Source organism: Pseudonaja textilis, chromosome Z (genome assembly GCF_049901715.1).
Source record: "Pseudonaja textilis isolate UNSWEBS1 chromosome Z, rPseTex1.2, whole genome shotgun sequence".
NCBI classification, from domain to species: domain Eukaryota; kingdom Metazoa; phylum Chordata; class Lepidosauria; order Squamata; family Elapidae; genus Pseudonaja; species Pseudonaja textilis.
The window spans coordinates 89,903,519-89,924,452 of NC_142008.1; the positions used below are offsets into that span (position 1 = coordinate 89,903,519).

Here is a 20,934-nt window from a genome sequence, read left to right on the forward strand (position 1 = left end):
TCTACTTATGTTTATAAAGATGTTAAATGAAGCATCAGCCATCTGTGTTTATTGTTCTGGTTTATCGCTGCAAAACTCTCAATAACCTACAGCAGCCTCTGGCTGCAGATACTCCAGTCCAAACCTGTAAGCAGAATGACTGCAATCAATCACTCGACCAGGCAAGATAATGATTCCAAGAAGTGAAGAATCATGGCAATAGTTCCAGCAAGACAATCACACAGATTGTCAATAATTCAAACAGTCAATGCCAGGAATGTAGGCCACAACTCTGAGCGCTTAAATGAATTCAGCGTTTGTTCCCAAGAAACGCCCCTCCCAACTGCCTCTCCTTTAAACTCCATTCCCAGGTGTGCCTTGTGAAGGTAATCGGGGGGCTTTCCTTCCTTGATAGCCACGTTCTCTTCTGTGTTCTTCTCTGCGTGCCATAGGATGGAGTGGGCCTTGGTCTTATCTGAACCCCGTCTCCCTTGTTCTACCTCTATCCTGCTCTGCCCAGCCTGACTTTGTCCTTCGCCAGTTTCTTCCACAGCCAACGGAGCCACTCTCCTGCTCTCTGTCAGCTGTTCTTCTTCCATCTCGGATTCAGACTCTGGCGGGGGCATGACAGGTTGATAGAAGTCTTCGAAGAATTTAATAGTGAACCTATGAAAGGCTATAAAGAACTAACACTGGGTGGAACCAATGGAGAACTGGGTCTGGCAGAAGCTAAGAACTACGGAAATCATTGAATAGACTGTGCCCAGGTATAACATTATTCAAAAACACACAAAACAAATGGGGCTATCTGGTGACTTCTGCCCTTTGCGATTGTGGTGACATGCAGACAACAACACATACCGTGTTTCTCACAAAATAAGGCTGGGCCTTATTTTTTTTTGACCCCCGAAAAAACGGCGAGGCCACCTTTTCGGGGGTGACTTGATTTCCCCCCCCCCTTGCATCCTCGGGTGGGCAGGTGGCAACAGCTTGGATGTTGACCTCAGAGTTGGTGGGGCACCGTATCGGGACACCTTCCATCACCGTTGCTTTCCCTTCTCCCTTGCTGCCGTGGCGTTGAGCAATGCCGCAGTGTTTGGGGCAGCCACGTGTGGCCAGCCAGGGCTCCTCCCTGCAACCGGAGCCTGGCAGAGACACTCGGCTTCAGATGCTCGTGTTGCCGCCTTCCCTTTGCCTTCGAAGGTAAAGCCAATTATTTTAAAAATGACACCCTACTACAACAAAGCACCCCCTGCCCGAGAGGGCAGCCCAACACCACATGGGGAGGCGATTCTCCCGGGGCCGCAGTGCAGGATCGGCCCACCTCGAGAGAAGCGCCCAGCGCCAGGCAGTGTGAAGAGCTTCGCCTGGGGCGCCCAGCACAGCTGACAGGCGGGCCCTCCTTCCCGGCAACAGAGCCACCAAGGCAGTGAGCGCCTCCCTGCCGGACCCTCCGCTCATCCCGCCAGGGCTGCTCCAGAGACGTGCGGGCTGGGCAGAGCTAGGAAAGCCAGCCAAGCAAAAGCGCCGGGCCAACCTGAGCTTTGCTTCCTTCGCAAGTCCCTCCAGTGCGAACCCGAAGGTGCCACCAAGAGAGGCTGCCCGAGGCAGTGATAGCGCCCACCCATCCGCGGACAGGGAGGCGAGGTGATGGCAGCGCTGCTTCCCTGGCCGTTGGAGAGAGCCCGAAGCCCCCCATCCTTTCCACCCCTCGCCTGTCCCATCCCCACACATCTCCAAATGCGCTGGCAGCTCCAAACGCTGCAGCGGAACAGGCATCAGGCAGAGGCGCTGACTTGGCGGGGCTCAGCATGGAGGAGGACGCGGCACAGGCGGTATCACTGGGTGGGCGCTATCACTGCCTCAGGTGGCCTCTCCTGGTGGCCCTTTCGGATTCAGGCTGGAGGGACTTGGGAAGGAAGGCAAGCTTGGGTCGGCCCGGCTCTTTTGCTTGGCAGGTGGGCGCGCACCCGTGGCTCGCTTTCCCAGCTCTGCCCAGCCCGCACAACTCCGGCGTGGTCCTGGTGGGATGAGCGGAGGGCCCGGCAGGGAGGCGCTCGCTGCCTTGGCGAGAGCTCTGCCATCGGGAAGTCGGGCCCACCTTTCAGCTGTGCTGGGTGCCCCAGATGAAACTCGTTGTGCTCTGCCTAGTGCCAGGCAGGGATGGCGGCTGGGTGCTTCTCCTGGGGTGAGCCAATCCTGTGCTGTGGCCCCAGGAGATTCGCCTCCCCACGTGGGGTTGGGCTGCCCTCTCGGGCAGGGGGTGTTTTGTTGTAGTAGGGTGTCATTTTTAAAATAATTGGCTTTAGCTTTGAAGGCAAAGGGAAGGCGGTGACAGGAGCACCTGAAGCCAAGTGTCTCCGCAGGGCTCCGGTTGCAGGGAGGAGCCCTGGCTGGCTGCACATGGCTGCACCAAATGCTGCGGTGTTGCTCTAAACGCTGCGGCAGCAAGGGAGAAGGGAAAGCAATGGTGGTGGAAGGTCTCCCAATACGAAGTGCCCCACCAACGCAGGCAGCACCATATCCGGGTATGCAACAAAAGTACTTTCTAACGACAAGCCCCCCCCTGCCATTCCCCCCCATTTCACATGTTTAATATAGGCCTTAATTTGGGGGGAGTGGCTTAATTTGATTTTATGCCAATAAAACATGTTGGGCCTTCCTATTGGTGGAGGCCGTATTGTTGGAAAAACACAGTATGTATACATGTCCTTTTTGTCCTGATCAGTGTATACTTGAGGACTTCATAGTACGTGTGACAGAATGCAATTAATGTTGTTCGTTTCTGAGCAAGATCTATTGTACATATTAATCATATTCTAAATTTTAAATTTTATATTTAAATTTTATGTTGCCTTATTTTAATTGTGATTCTTGATATGAGTAAATAACCAATATGCATACACAATTTCCCACTAAAGATGTCTTTCAGTGAGAAGTCTCTACAAGTAATTGTTATGTTTCTAATACAGCTAAATCTGACAGTAACGATATAGAACACCTAGGAAAAAAATTAGCACATTTGAGCATAAAGCAAATCATAAACTAGCAGCTTCTAATATCTCTGCTTATGTAACAGAAGTCTTTCATATATTCCATCTGTTTCATATACTGTATCTTACACCAATATTTTGTATAATACTCCAATGTAAAATAACCCAATGTAAACAACATATAACAGATAGGGATGGATAACTGAGGCTCAGGGACTGATGAGTCTTAGGCGAAAGTGATTTGAATGGCAGAATGCTGGTTCATAACTTGTATTTTTGATCATCTTTTTATCAGAGTCCTATATTATTCTAAAAAAAGATTTTGAAACCTGTAGACCTTAATGTTGCAGAATGAGAGAGCCCCAGAATATTACAGCTATCCAAAGCATTTCACAAAGCACCTCCTCAAATCCTAAAAGTGGCCACCTCTTCTAGAAGACTTCTGTGGCCATATTAAAAGTCTTATGAATATTTATGCACAAACAACACTTCTGCTGGTATTGCCAGCCAAAATAAAATGGTTGTGCGTGAACCCATGCCTGAAGGGTTGACGACCAGCCCTCCAAAGAATCTTGTAAGTCCTTTAAAGGATGTGGCTGTTTTAAAAACTCCAAGAGGTTTCACTCATGCTACCACCATACACTTTATAAAATACTTGTTTCAAAGCTTTGCACAACCTTAATGGCTATGCGCCTTTGAAAGGGCGGTTTCCCTCCCCTAGCTTTAAAGCATTTTTCAAGCAACATCAAAGTCTATAGTTCCTGCAAGTATACAAAAATGGATGAAACTCACATCTGGCAACTGCACCAGCCACCAGTGGGATATAGTGTCCTTGGCTGTTCATCTTAACATGCAACAAATCACGTAGTTGATCATAAGAAGTGAAATAGATCACGGTAGCAGGGACAGCCATAACTCTGAAGAAAAGAGAATGTACACACGTATAGAAGCTCTACTAGATCTGATCTATTATTAATATCTATCTCATCACATCAAGCAAAACAAACAAAAAGTGCCGTAATTCGGCACGAAGAGGAAAAAACGTTGTAATTCTGAAGAACCTAATCCTGGATTTCTGATATTCAAAAGTTTGAGTATTATACAGTTTGGGCTGCAATCAACTGAATATTTTAGTTTGCCCCAACTAGAACCACCTGATCCTTTCCAGATGAATACAAAGAACGGACTTCTCAGAAGCCATGTAGGAACAGTTTTGGATGCAGGTCAAATGGGACTTCCATTCGTGAGCAAGAACTCTGATATTCTCAATAAATATCTCCCTGTTAAGACTGCAGATTCAAATTTTACATTTCCACAGGAAGCCATGGCCTTTGTTCTAGGCACAGATTCCCTCTCAATCCTGGAAATAGAAAATATTAGCTATCTGAAAGAAACAAAGACAGAACTGGAGAAGAGAATCAAAGAAGTTTCCTGACCAAGGTTGAGAAAAGGGGAGACTGACATCATTTTCCAGACCTTTAGATTGAAAGTGGAATTTCTAGGAAAAGGGGAAAGTAAAAGGAAATAGGTGATCATGTTTTCAAAAAGAGTCAGTATTTTTGTATGTTCTGCTCAGAATTTGAACTGGACTGTTTCTTTCGTGGCAACTCTGCTAAGTCAAGTCTGTTTCTTTTTTATAGGGCTTCTAGTCAAGCTAGTAAATTTGATGTAATTTCAGTTTTTCTTATTATTTCAGCTGAGCATATGAATATTTGCAATGAGTATATCCATTTGAATTCCCTTATAATCTCTCTTTCAAAACTCTGCCAAATAAATTCCTATCTAAAGTGCCATCTTATGCTGTGCCTGCAGCATTTCTTCTGCATTTTGTTGGTCTCAATCAGGGCAACTATGTAATTGCCACAATCTTGAACATTTGCATTTAAGTTTAAAAGTTTAAAAAGGGGTTACCGTATTTTTCAGAGTGTAAGACGCTCTGAAGTATAAGGCGCACCTAGCATTTGGGGAGGAAAATAAGAAAAAAAAATCTGCCTCTGCTTCCCAGCAATTTGCCTCTTAGCAGCAAACAGCAAAGAGACTGATCAGCTTCAGCACAGCCTGATTAGCACAAGCAGCTGATTGTCAGTTGAATCAGCCTCCTGATGATCAGCTGTTTCAGTCTGCAGAGATTGCCATAGCCTATTGCTGCCTCTATATGCCCCATTTTCGGACTTCACGTTCGATTTTCAGCCTCCGCACACCCCATTTTTGGCCCGTTCGGGGTGATGGGAATCAGAACGGGCAGAAAAATGGGGTACGCTGAGGCGGCAATAGCAATCCCTGCAGCCTGAAACTGCTGATCATCAGAAGGCCAATCCAACAGACAATCAGCTGCTTGTGCTAATGAGGCTGTGCTGAAGGTGACCGGGCTGTTTGCTGCAAGGAGGCAAATTGCTGGGAGGCAGAGGCCAAAGGGGGGGGGGCGGCAGGTGGGTGGCGTTTCAGCAACATTCGCTGTATAAGACGCATAGACATTTCCACCCACTTTCGGGGTGGAAAAAAAGCATACTCCCCAAAATACAATTTATTTGATCTCTTCCTTTTTGTGATAACGTTTTCTTAGCTCTCTCCCTCTCTCTTAGAAAGGAACTGAAATCCTGTAACTCTAAACTACTTACCCAGGAAGTTGCAGAGAGATTATTCTCATTTTTGTTTCATTTTGCTTTTTAATTGCCAAATCGACAATAAAGGTAAAACCCAGCTGGGACTTAAGGACTAGACTACAGAATGCCTGTACAGGTAATCAGACAAACAGCTAACACTTGCAAAGACCCAGCATCCTCCATTTTATTGGACAAGTCTCTAGTTGGCTAAATTTCTGAAGGTTTTCTTTTCTCCAATTCAAAGGAAAAAGTTGCGGAAAAATTCCTCCTCTTCAGCCTGGAGTCAAGGTAAGCTTTTAAAAGAAATACAGATTGGAGGCAGGGAGTTTAGTTTTTGCAATTAATTGGGAGGAAGATCAACAAATCAGTCCTTCTGCACTGGGGAGAGCAGGGATGGCTGGTTATTATTTGAAGCAGTTCATTTAACATTGTCTGGACTCCAGAACCTAATGGGCAGGTCCCATTACGGGTTGTCATTCAAGGATTATCTGTACGAAGTGCAACAGCACGAATTATTTCTCTAGAGGAAAATGCTAGGTGAGATATACTTGGAAGATAGGTAGTGAGAGTTGGAGTTGGGATGAGGCTATGGCTTTTGGATGTGGAGGTTTAAAGTTTTGCCTTATATTCTACAAACTCAATTGATTTTTTACAGTTAGTAACTACAGTAGGGAGGGAGAATAGACAAGAATATTTTAAAGCATAGTAGTGATTTATGACTCAAGACTTCCATTGACTGGATTTTTATTTTAATAATTTTCAGACTCACAGAGTAGGTGGCAGGCCACTCCACAAGGATCGAATACCTTCATGCCGTATGATCTTCACAAAAGCATCCTAAAATGAACAAGAGCAAGAAAGTATATACATGAAGAGACAAGTTACCATGAAAAAAACCATCTGAAGTGTTTTGAAACATACATAGTTTGTCCATTCCAATTTTGCTAAACACAAAGTTAGAGAAGTGAGTTACATTTTCAGTAGTCAAAAATTTAATGCAGGTGAGTGAATAGCTAGACAAGAAAAGAGTATTCTTTTGGCAATCCATTGATTTTCTGTTGGATGTTTAAAGCAGGTCTTTTTTTCATGTTCTCCTCTGTGGTATGTTTAGAAATAGGCTTCAGTGGGTCTCTTACTATAAAATAAGTATATGCTGTAACTTTTACAAGTTTATTTGCCACACTATTAAGCAGAATAATCTATAAACTGGTTGTTCTGCTGCATTCAAACACACATACACAGAACTCTGGGGAATTTTTTCAAGAAGAAAGTAGTAGCTATGAATAGTACTGCAAGGGAGGTATTTAACACCTTTCTTGTAGAAACTACTTTGCACCAGACCACCAACTCCAGAATCTACTTGTTTTCCATTTCTATTTGGATCTGAAGAATGGACAGAGTCCTGTCTTTTGAGCTTGGCTGACATATTCTTTTTAGGACGATTGTTGAGAAGATGGTCAGAGATGAAATGGATTATCTGGATCCTTTCTGTGAGTGTTTAGACCCATATACAGGACAGAAACAGCACTGATCACCCATTTGGATGATCGCTGGTGGAAGCAAGATGGGCAGAGTATATCTATTCTTTTTTTCTTGACCCACACATACCCAGCAACTTTTGATATCACTAACCATGGTATCCTTCCAGATCAGCTTTGAAGACTGGGAGTAAGCAGCATGGTATTGCACTGGTTTACTTCCTTCCTCCAAAGCTGTTTTCAATCAGTGTTGATTGGGAGTGAGAGATCCAGTTCTCAGCTCCTACTTTGTGGGGTTCAGTACTTGATACTCAATCCAGTCCTATTTAACATCTACATAAAGCCACTGGGTGACATCATTTTCACCATGGAGGTAAAGGTATGATCAGTTTGATGATGATATCCAGTTATACATCTGCAGCCCAGGTGAGCTAAGTGATGCTGTTGATATCCTTCCTTGGAATCTGGAGGCTGTGGGAGTCTAGATAAGAACAGCAAACTTCAGCTGAACTTTTTACAAGATTGAATGGCTTTGGAGTTTTGACCCTTCTATATCTGAGGTTTTATGGGGCTGCATTTTTCCAGACACACCTGGTGTGCAACCTTGGGATCCTTCTGGATTCATGACTCCTGCCCAAAGAGAAGGTGGCAATCATGGCCAGAGGACTTTTGTACAGCTTTGTATGGGGTACCAGAACAACTCTTTCCTAGATCAGATGGCTCTACTCTCAATCATTTTGTTTGTCTGATTTTGTTGTTTATCAGATTATTTTAGTCAGGACTGTCTGATTCAATATTTTAATTGTTTTTTCTAGATCTGTACATCAACCGGAGTCCATTGGAGTTGGGCAGCCAATAAATTGAAATAAATATATAAATAATAAAAACTGATTGGAGGCCATTCTTCTGCTTTATAGAGCTACTTTTTTTTCCCCAACTGGATGCTTCTCAAATAGACTAGACTACCTCTCCAATGGCATACCATTTTTTTTAGGAGAATGTAACCTTAACTCAGCAAATGCAAGAACATAATTTGGCTTGGTTTCTTATTACACCCCTTGTTTCCAGGTCTTAACGCTTCCATTTTAGAGGACTTGGATGCTTTAGATTCCATTTTGTATTTTAATAGGCATGAAATACTGCAACTTCTGGAACTCCCTGCAGCCCAGACTTTGCCCCTGCTGATTAGATAGGAAAATACATCTGGTGGTGGAGGATAGCTAGTCTAAGCTGTTAAAGCTATTGTACTTTTGGTTATTCCTAAGCAAATGTATATTCATTTATTTTCATAGTTTTCTGGCATATAATCATGATGATTTTAAAAAATAACATTCAAAAATAATTTCAATCAATAACAGTATCTGATAAAATAAATAACAAATCGTAAAAGCGTAATCTAATACCGTATTCTTTTTTTTTAAAGGCAGTGAGGCAGATAGCTTCACACCAGTGGGAGTAACTATCCATTAACCTTGCAGCCCATAAGTGGTCAGAGGTCCTCCCTCCCCACTGCTAAAGGAGATACAAATTTTACTTATAGCATTTTTTACCTTTAAAGGACACTAGCAACACAGGAAATGTAAGTAATTTGCTTAACTCAAATATAAAATGCAATCTACTTGATCTCCTTAGCTGGCAGAGGGCTCTGCCCTTTCTCATGTGGGCCCTTACCAAGGTGCCGGTAAAATGAGTGGGAGCCTTGTACCAGGCTGTGCAGCTGTTTCCATTCTGACAGACATAGAGGTGGTCCATGAGGCCATTGCAGTAAAGGAAGCATTTCCCTGTTGAAGACAGGAAGACAAAAACAAACATTCCCAGAGGTAGGGGAATTAACACAGAGTTCACTGATTTGCCACTTCCAAGTAATCTGTTTCTAAATACTTTTGCCTCCCATAAATACAATTTCCCAATGTTTACATTTCTCAATATTCAATGTTGTTCAAGCACATAGCTGCCTTGATTTCATACGCTCCCAATACTAGCCACGTAAGCAGAGAACCCCAAGTACCCAGTGCAGTTTCGTGATTCTAGCCTTCACAGACCCAGGAAAAAGCTTGCAAACATGCAGCCTGCAGCTGAGGTTCTCTCAAAAGCAGGAAGAAAAGGACAGCAAGGGAGATTTTGGACACTCAGAAATTAGGACTTCAGCAACATGCATAGCTTCTTCTCTAAACAAAGGATCTAGCACTTACATAGCATAACTAGGGTTCAAAATTAGATCAGCTATGGCTACACCTATGGTCCCAAGTATATCATACTCTCAAGACTACAATATAATACAGCATTTAAAAAAAATGTTTTTCGATAAAAATCTTCCACCAGCCCAGATATAGGCAGTCATTGTTATCAGTGACAAGGAAAAAGAAACGTAACAGCAATAAAAGCTTGTATCCAAGAGATAATCCATTAGGAAAAATGAGAGCCTGCTTATATGTTGTGATCAGATGACAAAAGATAATTTGTATTTCCACTGTGCCCAGATGAATAGAACTTACATTTTGATTTACTTATAATTCAGATGATGATGACTCCTAAGAAAGTTAGGCTTGTATCTACAGGCTACCCGTCTGCTTATTCAAAAGAGAAATAATCTATTTTATTTGAAGCAGGGCAGGATTATTTCTGATGAAGCACACTGCTTTATTGCTTCCCAGTTTTTGCCAGTTGTTCTCAGACATTAGTTTAAGCTGATTATAGACTGTGAGCACCCAGCTTACTCCATATCTGATTATAGATAGTGAGTGCCCAGATTACTCCATATCTGCATTATCCATGGCAAGCATAAAATTCCAACATTCATTGAGTTCCCTTTAAAATTTCCTTTGGATTTGTGAGTTGCCATATTGATACCAAAAGTTACATAGTTCTCATAATTGAGATATTACTCTTTCTTTGTTCATTAAATTTATCAGTGTATATCTCTTAGCTCTGGAGAAGTCATTTATTTTTTAAGTGCTATTTGTGTTTAACAGTGCAAAACACACACAACACATGTTGTATAACCCATCTCAAAGAATATGGAATATGGTTTTGTGGAAGACAATTTTTCCACACACCAGGAGGGGGATGATTTCGGTTTCACTCGCTCACCCGCTGCTTACCTTCAGCTGTGTGGTCTGACTCCTAACAGGCTACAGACCAGCACCGGTCTGTGGCCTAGAAATTGGAACCCCTGTGCTGGACAGTATTCCCTTGAAAAATCATCAATTCCCTGAAGGTAATAATACACCAAGCAAGCCAAACCACAGGTTTTTTTTTTACATTACGAACCCAGATTGGATGGAAGTTAATGAGAAAAAACATGATTTACTGAAAGAAAAAAGAAGAGGAAATATGCATGTTGGGTTAAATGCCTGTGAATTTCATTGGTTCAAGATGGAAAAGGGAAGAAATAATTACCCATTATCACTACATGCAGTGATGAATGCATTTTGTGCTACCCGATTTTTAGTTTCATCTATACTAGCTTTCTGTTAAAGCATTCTAGCTTACCTGATTACAAAATAAAATGTAAATATTTCTACAGTGTTTTCCTTTCCTATATTGGCAATAAAGATGAAAGAAGAAAATAAAAATTAAGCCTCTAAAATCTCAGATCATGGAGCAAGATTTGTCTGAGTAAAATCTAACATTTGGGAAGATATTCAGCATAATTATTTCTGATCAGAGAATGAAAATTTGCCAGAAAATATTGTATGCAAAATGCATACTGATCCAACCACATGTCTCTCATATTAAGGAATTACATCAAGGAAGAGAAGAAGTTACAAATGTTCTATTCAAAAGAACAGATAAGGAAAGACTCTACTTTGAAAGAGTATGATGCCTTAGAAATTAAAAAGTCCTATCCTATGTAGGATTAGAGAATCTATGTAGATTCTACTGTCTAGATTTCAGCCAGTAAAATAAGCTGATCACCCCCTAAAAGGGAAAGACATTCCCTCAGGGATAACCAATCGGAGGCTGGAGAACAATAAGGCTGAAGTATACATTTTTAAATGTTTCTTCTCTGCCAACCTAAAGGGATAGATTCCTTCTACCATACATTTTTAACTTATTCGTTATACCTTAAATTAATATCAGAATCACATACAACCTGATTCAAGGCTAAAAATACTTTTTCTTAAATTAGGAACTGAAGTAGAAAGGTGAGAAATTAAAAGTTTTGGGGTAAAACTCTTTCTTGCAATATGGTATCTAACTGCAAGATTTTCATTTAATGAGAATTTTCAAAGAAGCGATTCCCCTTCCTGCCATCTGAAGGGCTATACTGCATTCACTTTTGTGTATCGGATGACTCTTCTCTAAAACTTTCACTCCCTAGAGATCAGCTGTGTATAATCCACGGCCATGGGCCCTATGAGGCCCTGGACAGCTACTAATGTGGCCTCACAAGATCATAACTAACGTTGTTATGTGATTTATATACATTAGCTACAGTATATATGTTATATAGGGTCCAGAACAATTCCATTCATCTCAAAGTGACCAAGGCAAGCCAAAAAGTTGGATACCCATGCTATAGGGATTAACTTAAAATAGCTGATTTTGATAAGATCTTAAGAGAGAGGCAAAGCAGTCAGCAACCTTCCATGGGTGCAGTTACAGCTCTAATTGACATTATGACTGTTCCAGTTATGCCACTGCTGAGATTACCACATAAAACTTGCAATCTCTCCACTAACCTTTCTGATCTGATCAATCACTACTCATTGAGCTTTCTAATTCAGAACTTGCACTCATTTATTTTCCCCTCGTTATTTTCTTCACTTTTCTTTTTGATAATAATAGCAATAGCAATTAGAGTTATATACTGCTTCATTGTGCTTTCTAAGCAGTTTACAGAGTCAGCATATTGCCCACAAGAATTTCATGACCTCGGAAGGATGGAGGGCTGAGTGAACCTTGAGCCAATCAGGATTGAACTCCTGGCAGCGGGCAGAGTCAGTGAACAATACTGCATTCTAACCACTGCACAAGCACAGCTCATATAATAATAAATGGGTAGTCCTCGACTTACAATCATATTTGAGCCTAACGTTTCCATTAATAAGCAAGACAGCGAATCATTGTCTTTAAGCTAGCAACACAGTTGTTAGGTGAATTTAGCTTCCCCATTGACTTTGCTTGTCTGATCACAAAAGGTGAATACATGACCCCAGGACACTGCCAAGCATCTGAATTTTGATCACATGTTCATAGGAATGATACAACAGTCAAGTGAAAAATGGTAATAATTAACTTTTTTCGCTGCTGTTGTAAGCTCAAACAGTTACTAAACAAATTATTATAATTCGAGGACCATCTGTAATATGCCATTTGGAGGGTTTTTTCAGCTAAAGGCTGGGTAAAAATGGCTAAATTAAATTCAGAACCCTAGTTTTCCCCATTATTTTGCTAATTTAATAGTATTATCATGATTGATCCATGTGGTATGTATAAACATCTCAGAGTTCCTTAGAATAATTCTATTTAGTAGATTACTATTATCTTTGCCTCTAATATCTTGGAGTTATGAGATCCATGTCTAGTAGGATAACTCACCTAGGACCACTTGTAAATTTTCATTAGAGTAAGAGTTCGTATCACGAACTTCTTGATTTTCAATACAGCCAGTATGTTACAGCAGTATCTCCGACCTGATATCTTCCTATTATCAAACATCAATCAACTACTTTAGTGATTACTGGACTTGTAGTCCTAAACATTAGGAGGCAACAAAATCAGTAAAACTGCATTGTCATTTATTTTCCATTGCAGGAAAAATGAATGCTAAATTTCTCAAGGAATAAAGGATAGAAACATTTTCTCCAAGTGAGGAAGGAGGGGAAGGACTAAGAACCTATAACACTCCTTTGGGAGTGAGAACAGAAGAATTGGAGAGGTGATCATGGCACCTTAGATGGGAAAGCACCTGAAATACTCACATTTGGGCTGATGAATGCTCCAGGGCATAGACTGTACTGACAACACTGAAAGAAACAACATGGACACACTTAATGACAATCGGGATTAGGAAGGAGAAACAGTTGCCCAGAGGGGTTGTTCTTCAGGAGCTTCAGCTGGAGCAGGAGGAATGAAAAATCACTCTGAAATTTATTATATTAGGTGTTTCTCCATGATTCCACCCAACTAAGATTTTTTGTTTTAAACACACGTCTAAATACTGTGGCTTATGGTGATGAGTTTGAAAATGAGTGACCCATGCCTGATTAAAAACAACTGAAAACCTATATAAATCTTCCTGCAAATGAAGGACACCCCTCTGAAGAAAGATACATACAAGGAAACTATTTCTTCGCTATAAAAGGTTTAAAACTTTTATCCAGGCATGGATAAAAATATAAACTGGAGATCAATAATAACTATAAATCTGCTTGGCGTGATCCTCTGCAATAAAAAATACACTTCGTCCCCAAGTCAGCGACAATTATGCGCTAGCTCTTCCTTTCCTAAAAGTCAAGACTTCAAATTCAAAAAAGAGCAGTTAGTACAGTACACTTGCACAGCACAATTTTAGAATCTAGATACAGCCCCATATAAAAAAGCTAGCATACAAGAAAGTGTTGCTCTTTTAAAGCACAGAAAGCTTTTCCAAGCAAGAGAATAGGGACAGATTTTTTTTAAAGCACAAGGGATAATTAAATCATTTGCTTCAGCAATGGTAATCAACTTGGATTAAACAAATCTACAGAGAGAAAAGCAGCCAATTGCTATTACTGTATAATCCCAAAATATGACTCTTAGGGTTAGCAGTAGTTGCTGAGAATTTGCTACTGCACTGATGAACCTGCTTTTATGACTTTTCTAAACCGTCTGTTGATAACCATATATATGAAAAGCACACTGGACTGGGCAGGATATTCATCTGATCCTATATAGCACTTCTGAAGGGTTGAGAGATCATATAAATATACAATACACCCTAAGCTCTAAATGGCTTGCAGTATATGCCTGTCTTGAACCTGAGTGAATCTCGGTAGGTTAGAATACTCCCACAATAACATAAATTTTTCCTTCTGCAATCAAGGAGTAATTACTTACCTTTAGAAAACGGGGTTCTTTGAGCCTGCAATCGGATTTTCACTACATCCAAAGGTGTGACTGAAAACACAGCATTGAAATGTTTGATTATGTGATACTTAAGCAATATAGCATGTCAAAGCACTGAATATATTGTTCAGGACCAACTGAAGTTTGTATTGGAAAAGGAGTTTTAAATGATACAATCTTTCACAACATCTCTGTAAAGCCTATAAACGTGATATGGTCTCTTCCAGTTTGGTCCTCTCTGGACATACCATAGAATTTCCAGCCAAAATGGTCGAAGATGAGGAATTCCAACATGTGGAGGAAACTAGTTTGGAGAAGAGTGATCTACCACAATGACAACATTGCAAAAATTATCCTTCTTTTCTTTCACCTCCCACAAAAGTACAAAGAGGAGAGGAGAAAAACAAATGGTATATTGGAAGAATACTCACACATTGTAATGCCACAAATCCTCCATGTGACATTGAAAAGTTTAGCGACTTATCTTCTGAGCTTTGTAAATACTATTCAGCCACACTTCCTCTCAAATAAGTTTACTTAACAGTGTACCTTTATGTTCTAATGGAAGCACTATCACACTGAAATTTGGCAAAAACATTGAAGGTATCAACAGCAAGATTTATCTTCCAATTCAATTTATACATTAGAAGACCATAGAAACAAATTTCACTAATTCAAAAACATGAATGACACAGAAAACTCACTCAACTCTATGTTGTTGGAAAGATCGCTGGTGATATGCGAACTTGCATTTTTCAAATGTTTAGACAGCCTGTCTAATCTGTGTAGCAGTTTTTTCATGCTTTCCATATTTATAGATGTCAGGGTATATTCATGAACTGGAATAAAGCTTAGTAACAAGTTCAGCCAATGAGAGCTGAGTTGAGGGCTGAAACTTAAAGAGAAACTTGCTTGCTTGCTGAAAACTAGAGCTCTGCTCTGAACCTGTAACATGTCTGCTCCTGTTTGAGTTTGCTCCATGTTGGAGAAATCTACAATTGGTATTTAAAATTTATGTGTTTACAAAGAAGTTAAATGAAGCCTCAGCCATCTGTGTTTACTTTTCTGGCACTGAATTTATGCTGCAATACTCTGAACACCAATGATAAATTAACAAACAAAGAGCTTATTTAAATATTTTGATGACTGCATACTATATTGAACAGAAACTATATTGAACAGAAAAATGGCAGTGCATTTCTTGCTCTGCTTCTTATGGAATACAGTTTGTTTAATTGCCTAGCACAGAGTGGGGAACGATGGCCCCTTTATAACTTGTGGACTCCATGCTGGCTCGGGAATTCTGGGAGTTGAAGTTCGCAAGTCAGAAAAATGCCATAATTTCCCACTCCCACATCTGGCCTAGCAGAAGAATTCCACAGAAAAATATCAGTCATCAGGCCAGACAAAAGTTTTCTTTATACAGTATCAGGATACATCAATGATACTCATGGTATTCCAAAATATAGTTTCCAGCAAAGTTAAAAACATTAAAAACAGTAAATATCTTATAATATCACCAGATTTTGCAGAATTTCAACAGTTATAGATATTGTGCAAACTTGTTTGGTTCTTGTAAGATTTTGGGATTTTTTGCAATAATTTTAATAATGTATTTTTTTACAGAACTCGAAAGCATTGGTTGGCCCAGTTTTACATCTAAACGAATCCCATTCACTATATATGCATATGTCTATTTCTTTTTTACTTTAAAATATTGAAAACCAGAGGGAAGAAAATGAGAGGGAAGAAAATGGGGGAAGATCTCCAGGAATACTGGTTTGGAAAAATGCATGTTTCACTATTTCAATGGTATATTAACCTAATTGCAAATTTTGACTGCTTTGCTATGAATTGTAGATTGAATGGGAAATGTTTCACAGAAAAACATGTTTACATTTAAGCAAGAAAAAACTATACAATAAATATACTATTTAAACTAGAGTAAGTAAATAATATAATTGGAACAAAGCACAAACAGAAAAGAGGTAGGTTTTCAATATTTGCAGAACTTATTATGTTAGTTAGATGGTTAGCCAGATGTTTAGTTGATTTGACATTTTTATCCACCTACCAAATCCTTCATAAGGACCTGAGAGAACAGATGTTTGATAGTGTTAAAGGTATTGTCGCAAGACTTAAGCCTTTCCAAGTAAAGCTTTCTTTTGCAATGGACTGATATTATTACTATTATTACAATTACAATTACAATTAGTATTATTAGTATTATTAGTATTATTAGTATTATTATTATTATTATTATTATTATTATTAAATAATGTTATTATCCTAGGCAAGGTTTTCTGTTTGGTTGACAGCAACATTCCAGATGGAGGATATTTAGAGATAGATCAAAATACTTTTGAGGGAAGAATTAATGTCATGACATTTATTTTGTATCAAGCTGTTAAACATTTTGATAACAATGCCTTTGCTTGATTCTATTTAAACATTTTTAAACAACCGATACAGGCAATCCTTGTTTAACAAGCAATCCCTAAAAACTATTCAAAGTTACACTCAATTAAGTTATGATCTGCCCTTGAAATTATGACTGTTGCACATTCCCCTATAATCAGGATTCCATTTTTGGGTACTTGGCAATCAGCCTGCATTTACAGGCGATTGTAGTGCCCCCACACTCACATGACTATTTGCATAATTTTTTACAAGTGTCCAATGGGGGGGGAATCCCTTCCCATTCAGAACAGATTCACTTAACCATGTGGTTCACTTAACAACCACAGTGACTGACTTTAAAACTGTCATAAAATCAGCTGTCAGCTTACAGTTGCCTAATAACTGTAATCCCCTATGACCAAAATTCCAGATGTAATAATGGTAGTTAAGTAAGAACTATCCAAACTATGGAACAAACACATCCTCAAGATCTCTTTATATATTGTTGCCATTATAGAAACTTGTTGGGATGAAACCCAAAAATGGAACATACAGGCAGAGGGATTTAAATTATTTAAAAGAAATAGACCAAATAAAAGAGGCGAGGTTGCACTATATATAAGAAATAACTATATCTCTACAGAAATAGAGCAAAACAATGATGAAAGCTGCCTTGAACGAATGTGGGTAATATAAGAAGGCACCCAACCAAATAGAGGAAATAGATGAACTTTTTGCTAGTCAGTTAACTAAGGTATGTAGAAAGCACATAACAGTAATAATGGGGTTTTTTTAACTACCCTGATATTGATTGGGAGACAAACTCTGCATCAAGTGGAAGATCAAACAGCTTCCTGACAAACTTAGCAGACAACTTTTTTTCCCCAAAAGTGGAAAAGGAACAAGAGTATCAGCCATATCAGACTTAATTCTCACTAAAGAGATGAAATGATAGAAGGCGTTCAAGCTACAGGAATCTTGAGGGGGAGTGATCATGCAATACTGGAATTCAACATTATGCAAGTACAAGCAATAGAACAAAGTCAAACTAGAGTCCTGTACTTTAAGAGAACTAATTTCAATAAACTTAAGAGACAGCATGGGAAGGATTCCATGGATGAGACTCAAGGGGAAAACAAGAAGCTTGGGAAAATTTGAAAAATAAGCTTATAAAAGCCCACTCTAGCACAGTACCAATGAAGAAAAAAAATACAGCTCTCAAAAGAAACCAGCATGGCTGCATAACAAACTCTCTGAAAAATTAAAAGACAAAAAGGATAAGAATATAAAAAGTGAAAAGAGGGGCACATAACTAAGGCAGAATATGAGCAAATAGCCCGAGCCTTCAAAGATAAAGTGAGGAAAGCTAAGGCTCATAATGAACAAAGGCTTGCGACAAAAGCAAAAAATAACAAAAAACATGTTAAAAACAAGAAAAAAGTCAAGGAAACAATTGGTCCATTGGTGGGAGGAATTGGCAAGAAGGTGACAAGCAACAAAGAGAAAGCAAAACTACTTAACTCATTTTTTGCATCTGTCTTTACACCAAGGGAAAACATTCCAATCTATCAAAAGCAGCACCACAAAAAAACAGATTAGGAACACAAATTAAAATAGAGAAGAAAATGGTAAGTGAACACCTGTCCACTCTAGATGAATTCAAATCACCAAGACTGGATGGATTACACCCCCAGGTTCTGAAGAAACTGGAAGACATGATCTCAGAACCACTGAACTATATTTTTCAAAGATCCTGGAGCACTGGGGAACTGCCAGAGGACTGGAAAAGAGCTGATGTAGTTCCCATCTTCAAAAAAGGAAGAAAAAATAATAGATCCAGGAAACTACATACTTATCAACCTGATTTCAATACCAGGAAAGACTCTGGAAAAGATAATCAAGCAATGAATCAGCAAACACCTAGAAGAAAACAAAGTATAACCAAAAGCCAACATGGGTTTGTCAAAAACAGATCATGCCAGATCTGTTGCATTATTGCATTCTTTGACAAAGTGACAAAATTAGTGGAGCAGTGGAATGTTGTCAATATAATTTACTTGGATTTCAGTTTTATCATTTGATAAAGTAGACTATAACCTACTACTTGATAAAATAGAAAAATGTGGGTTATAAAACATCACCACAAGATGGATTCGTAACTGGCTGACCAATTGCACTCAGCATGTAGTCCTCAATGGAACTGTATCTACATGGAGAGAAGTATGCAATGGGATGTCCCAAGGCTCTGTTTTAGGCCCAGTACTCTTCAACATCTTCATCAATGATTTGGACAACGGGATAGATGGGGAACTCATCAAATTTGCAAACGATACCAAGCTAGCAGGAATAGCTAACACTCCAGAGGATAGGTTTAAGATACAGAAGGATCTTGACAACTTGAACATTGGGCGCTATTTAAAAAATGAAATTCAATGGTGAAAAAGTACAGTTCTACATTTAGGCAAGAAAAAAAATGCACAGATACAGTATATGTGGTATCTCACTCCTAGTAGTAACTGTGAGAGGGATCTTGGGAGTTCTAGTGGACAATCATTTAAATATGAGCCAGCAGTGTGCTACCAAAAAAGCCAACACAGTTCTAGGCTGCATTAACAGAGGGATAGAATCAAAATCACGTGAAGTGTTAATACCACTTTATAATGCTTTAGTAAGGCCACACTTGGAATACTGCATCCAGTTTTGGTCACCACGATGAAAAAAAGATGTTGAGACTCTAGAAAGAGTGCAGAGAACAGCAACAAAGAGGATTAGGGGACTGGAGGCTAAAACATATTGCTGGAACTGGATATGGCCAGTCTAGAGAAAAGAAGGACTGGGGAGACATGATAGCAGTGTTCCAATATCTCAGAGGCTGCCACAAAGAAGAGGAAGTCAAGCTATTCTCCAAAGCAGGGGTCTCCAACCTTGGCCACTTTAAGACTTGTGGACTTCAACTCCTAGAATTCCTCAGCCAGCAAAGCAGTACAAAGCTAGCTGAAGAATTCTGGGAGTTGAAGTCTTAAAGTGGCCAAGGTTGGAGATCCCTACTCCAAAGCACCTGAGGGCAGGACAAGAAGCAATGGGTGGAAATTTATCAAGGAGAGAAGCAACCTAGAACTGAGGAAAAATTTCCTGACAGTTAGAAGAATAGGTGGAACAACTTGCCTCCAGAAGTTGTAAATGCTCCAACACTGGAAATTTTTAATAAAAGATTGGACAACCATTTGTCCATTTGGTGTAGGGTTTCCTACCTAAGCAGGAAGAAATGGGCAACTGCAAATGCTTGCGCTCACAGCTCCATTCCTGCAAGTGGAGCTTTGCGCACAAGCACCCTCTGCTTGCATGCTTGTGTCACATATGGACGCAAGCATCTGTCACTCACGTGAGTGGAACTTCATGCCTGAAAGCAAGCACCCTCCACTCACATGTGAAGCTCCATTTGCATGAGTGGAGGGTGTGCACACGGGCCATGCACACAAAGGGAGCTGTGCATGCATGTCTGTGCTTGCCACTCATGTTGAAAAACTTGGGGACCGCTGTGCTAAGGGACATTTAAGAGAATAGTTGAAGCAACACAACGAAAACAAGCTGCCTTAATAGTTATTAATGCAGAGAAAGCTTTTTACAATTTAAACTTTTCTGTTTAAAATTTTGGAGGAAATGAACTATCGTCCAAATTTATTTACCTGGCTGAAAACAATATATGCGTCACAAAAATCACAAATAATGGTGAATTAACCAAGTCCTGTGAAATATAGAAAAGAACGAGGCAAGGATACCCACCTTCCCCACTGTTGTTCTTTCTGGCTCTTGAAGTTTATAAACTAAGGGCACTAATCAATTATTTGAGTCTAATCTTACGATATTCGTCTAGGTGAAATAGATGTATAATGAAAAAACTAAGAGAATTTGGTTGCACTGACTGAATTTTAAAACAAGGAAGAAACACAGATACTGACAAAAATATGTACTGTATTTTTCGGAGTCTAAGACAATTTTTCCTCCCTCAAAAGTGGATGGAAATGTCTGTGCATCTTATACAGTGAATTTTGCCAAAGCCCCTCCCACACCCGGCCCCCACCCTTCAGCCTCTGCCTCAAAGTAATTTGTCTCCTTGCATCTAACAGCAAACAGCCTGTTTCGGTTTCTTTTTTAAAAAACAAATTTTATTAATTTTACAATTAAAAACAAATCAACAATACATACACAAATAGAAAAACGTGAAAAGAGCAAAGAAAAAAGAGAGAAAAGCAAAAAGAGAAGAAAAGGAAAGAAAAAGAAAGAAAAAAAGAACAGTTAAAAACATTCTCATTTTTGACAGTTGTAAGATCTTTTCTCTTCTTAATTTATACCATATACGCACATCTTATCCATATCTATTTTTATATTACACTCACATAAGTTTATCCCATTCTTTTTTATCTTATG

General features: G+C 39.6%; 1 protein-coding gene across 2 annotated transcripts in view; it reads right to left on the reverse strand.

The window, feature by feature from the left end:
• SLC25A39 (solute carrier family 25 member 39) overlaps positions 1-20,934 on the reverse strand; it is a 55,212-nt gene that overhangs the window by 14,790 nt on the left and 19,488 nt on the right. The window contains exons 3-7 of one of the 2 annotated variants that reach the window (XM_026717508.2): positions 14,098-14,157; positions 12,981-13,025; positions 8,725-8,834; positions 6,345-6,412; positions 3,765-3,889 (exon numbers count right to left, since the gene is read on the reverse strand). In XM_026717508.2, the coding sequence (XP_026573293.1) occupies positions 3,765-3,889; positions 6,345-6,412; positions 8,725-8,834; positions 12,981-13,025; positions 14,098-14,157 (408 nt within the window). The remainder of the gene's footprint in view (positions 1-3,764; positions 3,890-6,344; positions 6,413-8,724; positions 8,835-12,980; positions 13,026-14,097; positions 14,158-20,934) is intronic. The other variant, XM_026717513.2, reaches the window with a different exon arrangement.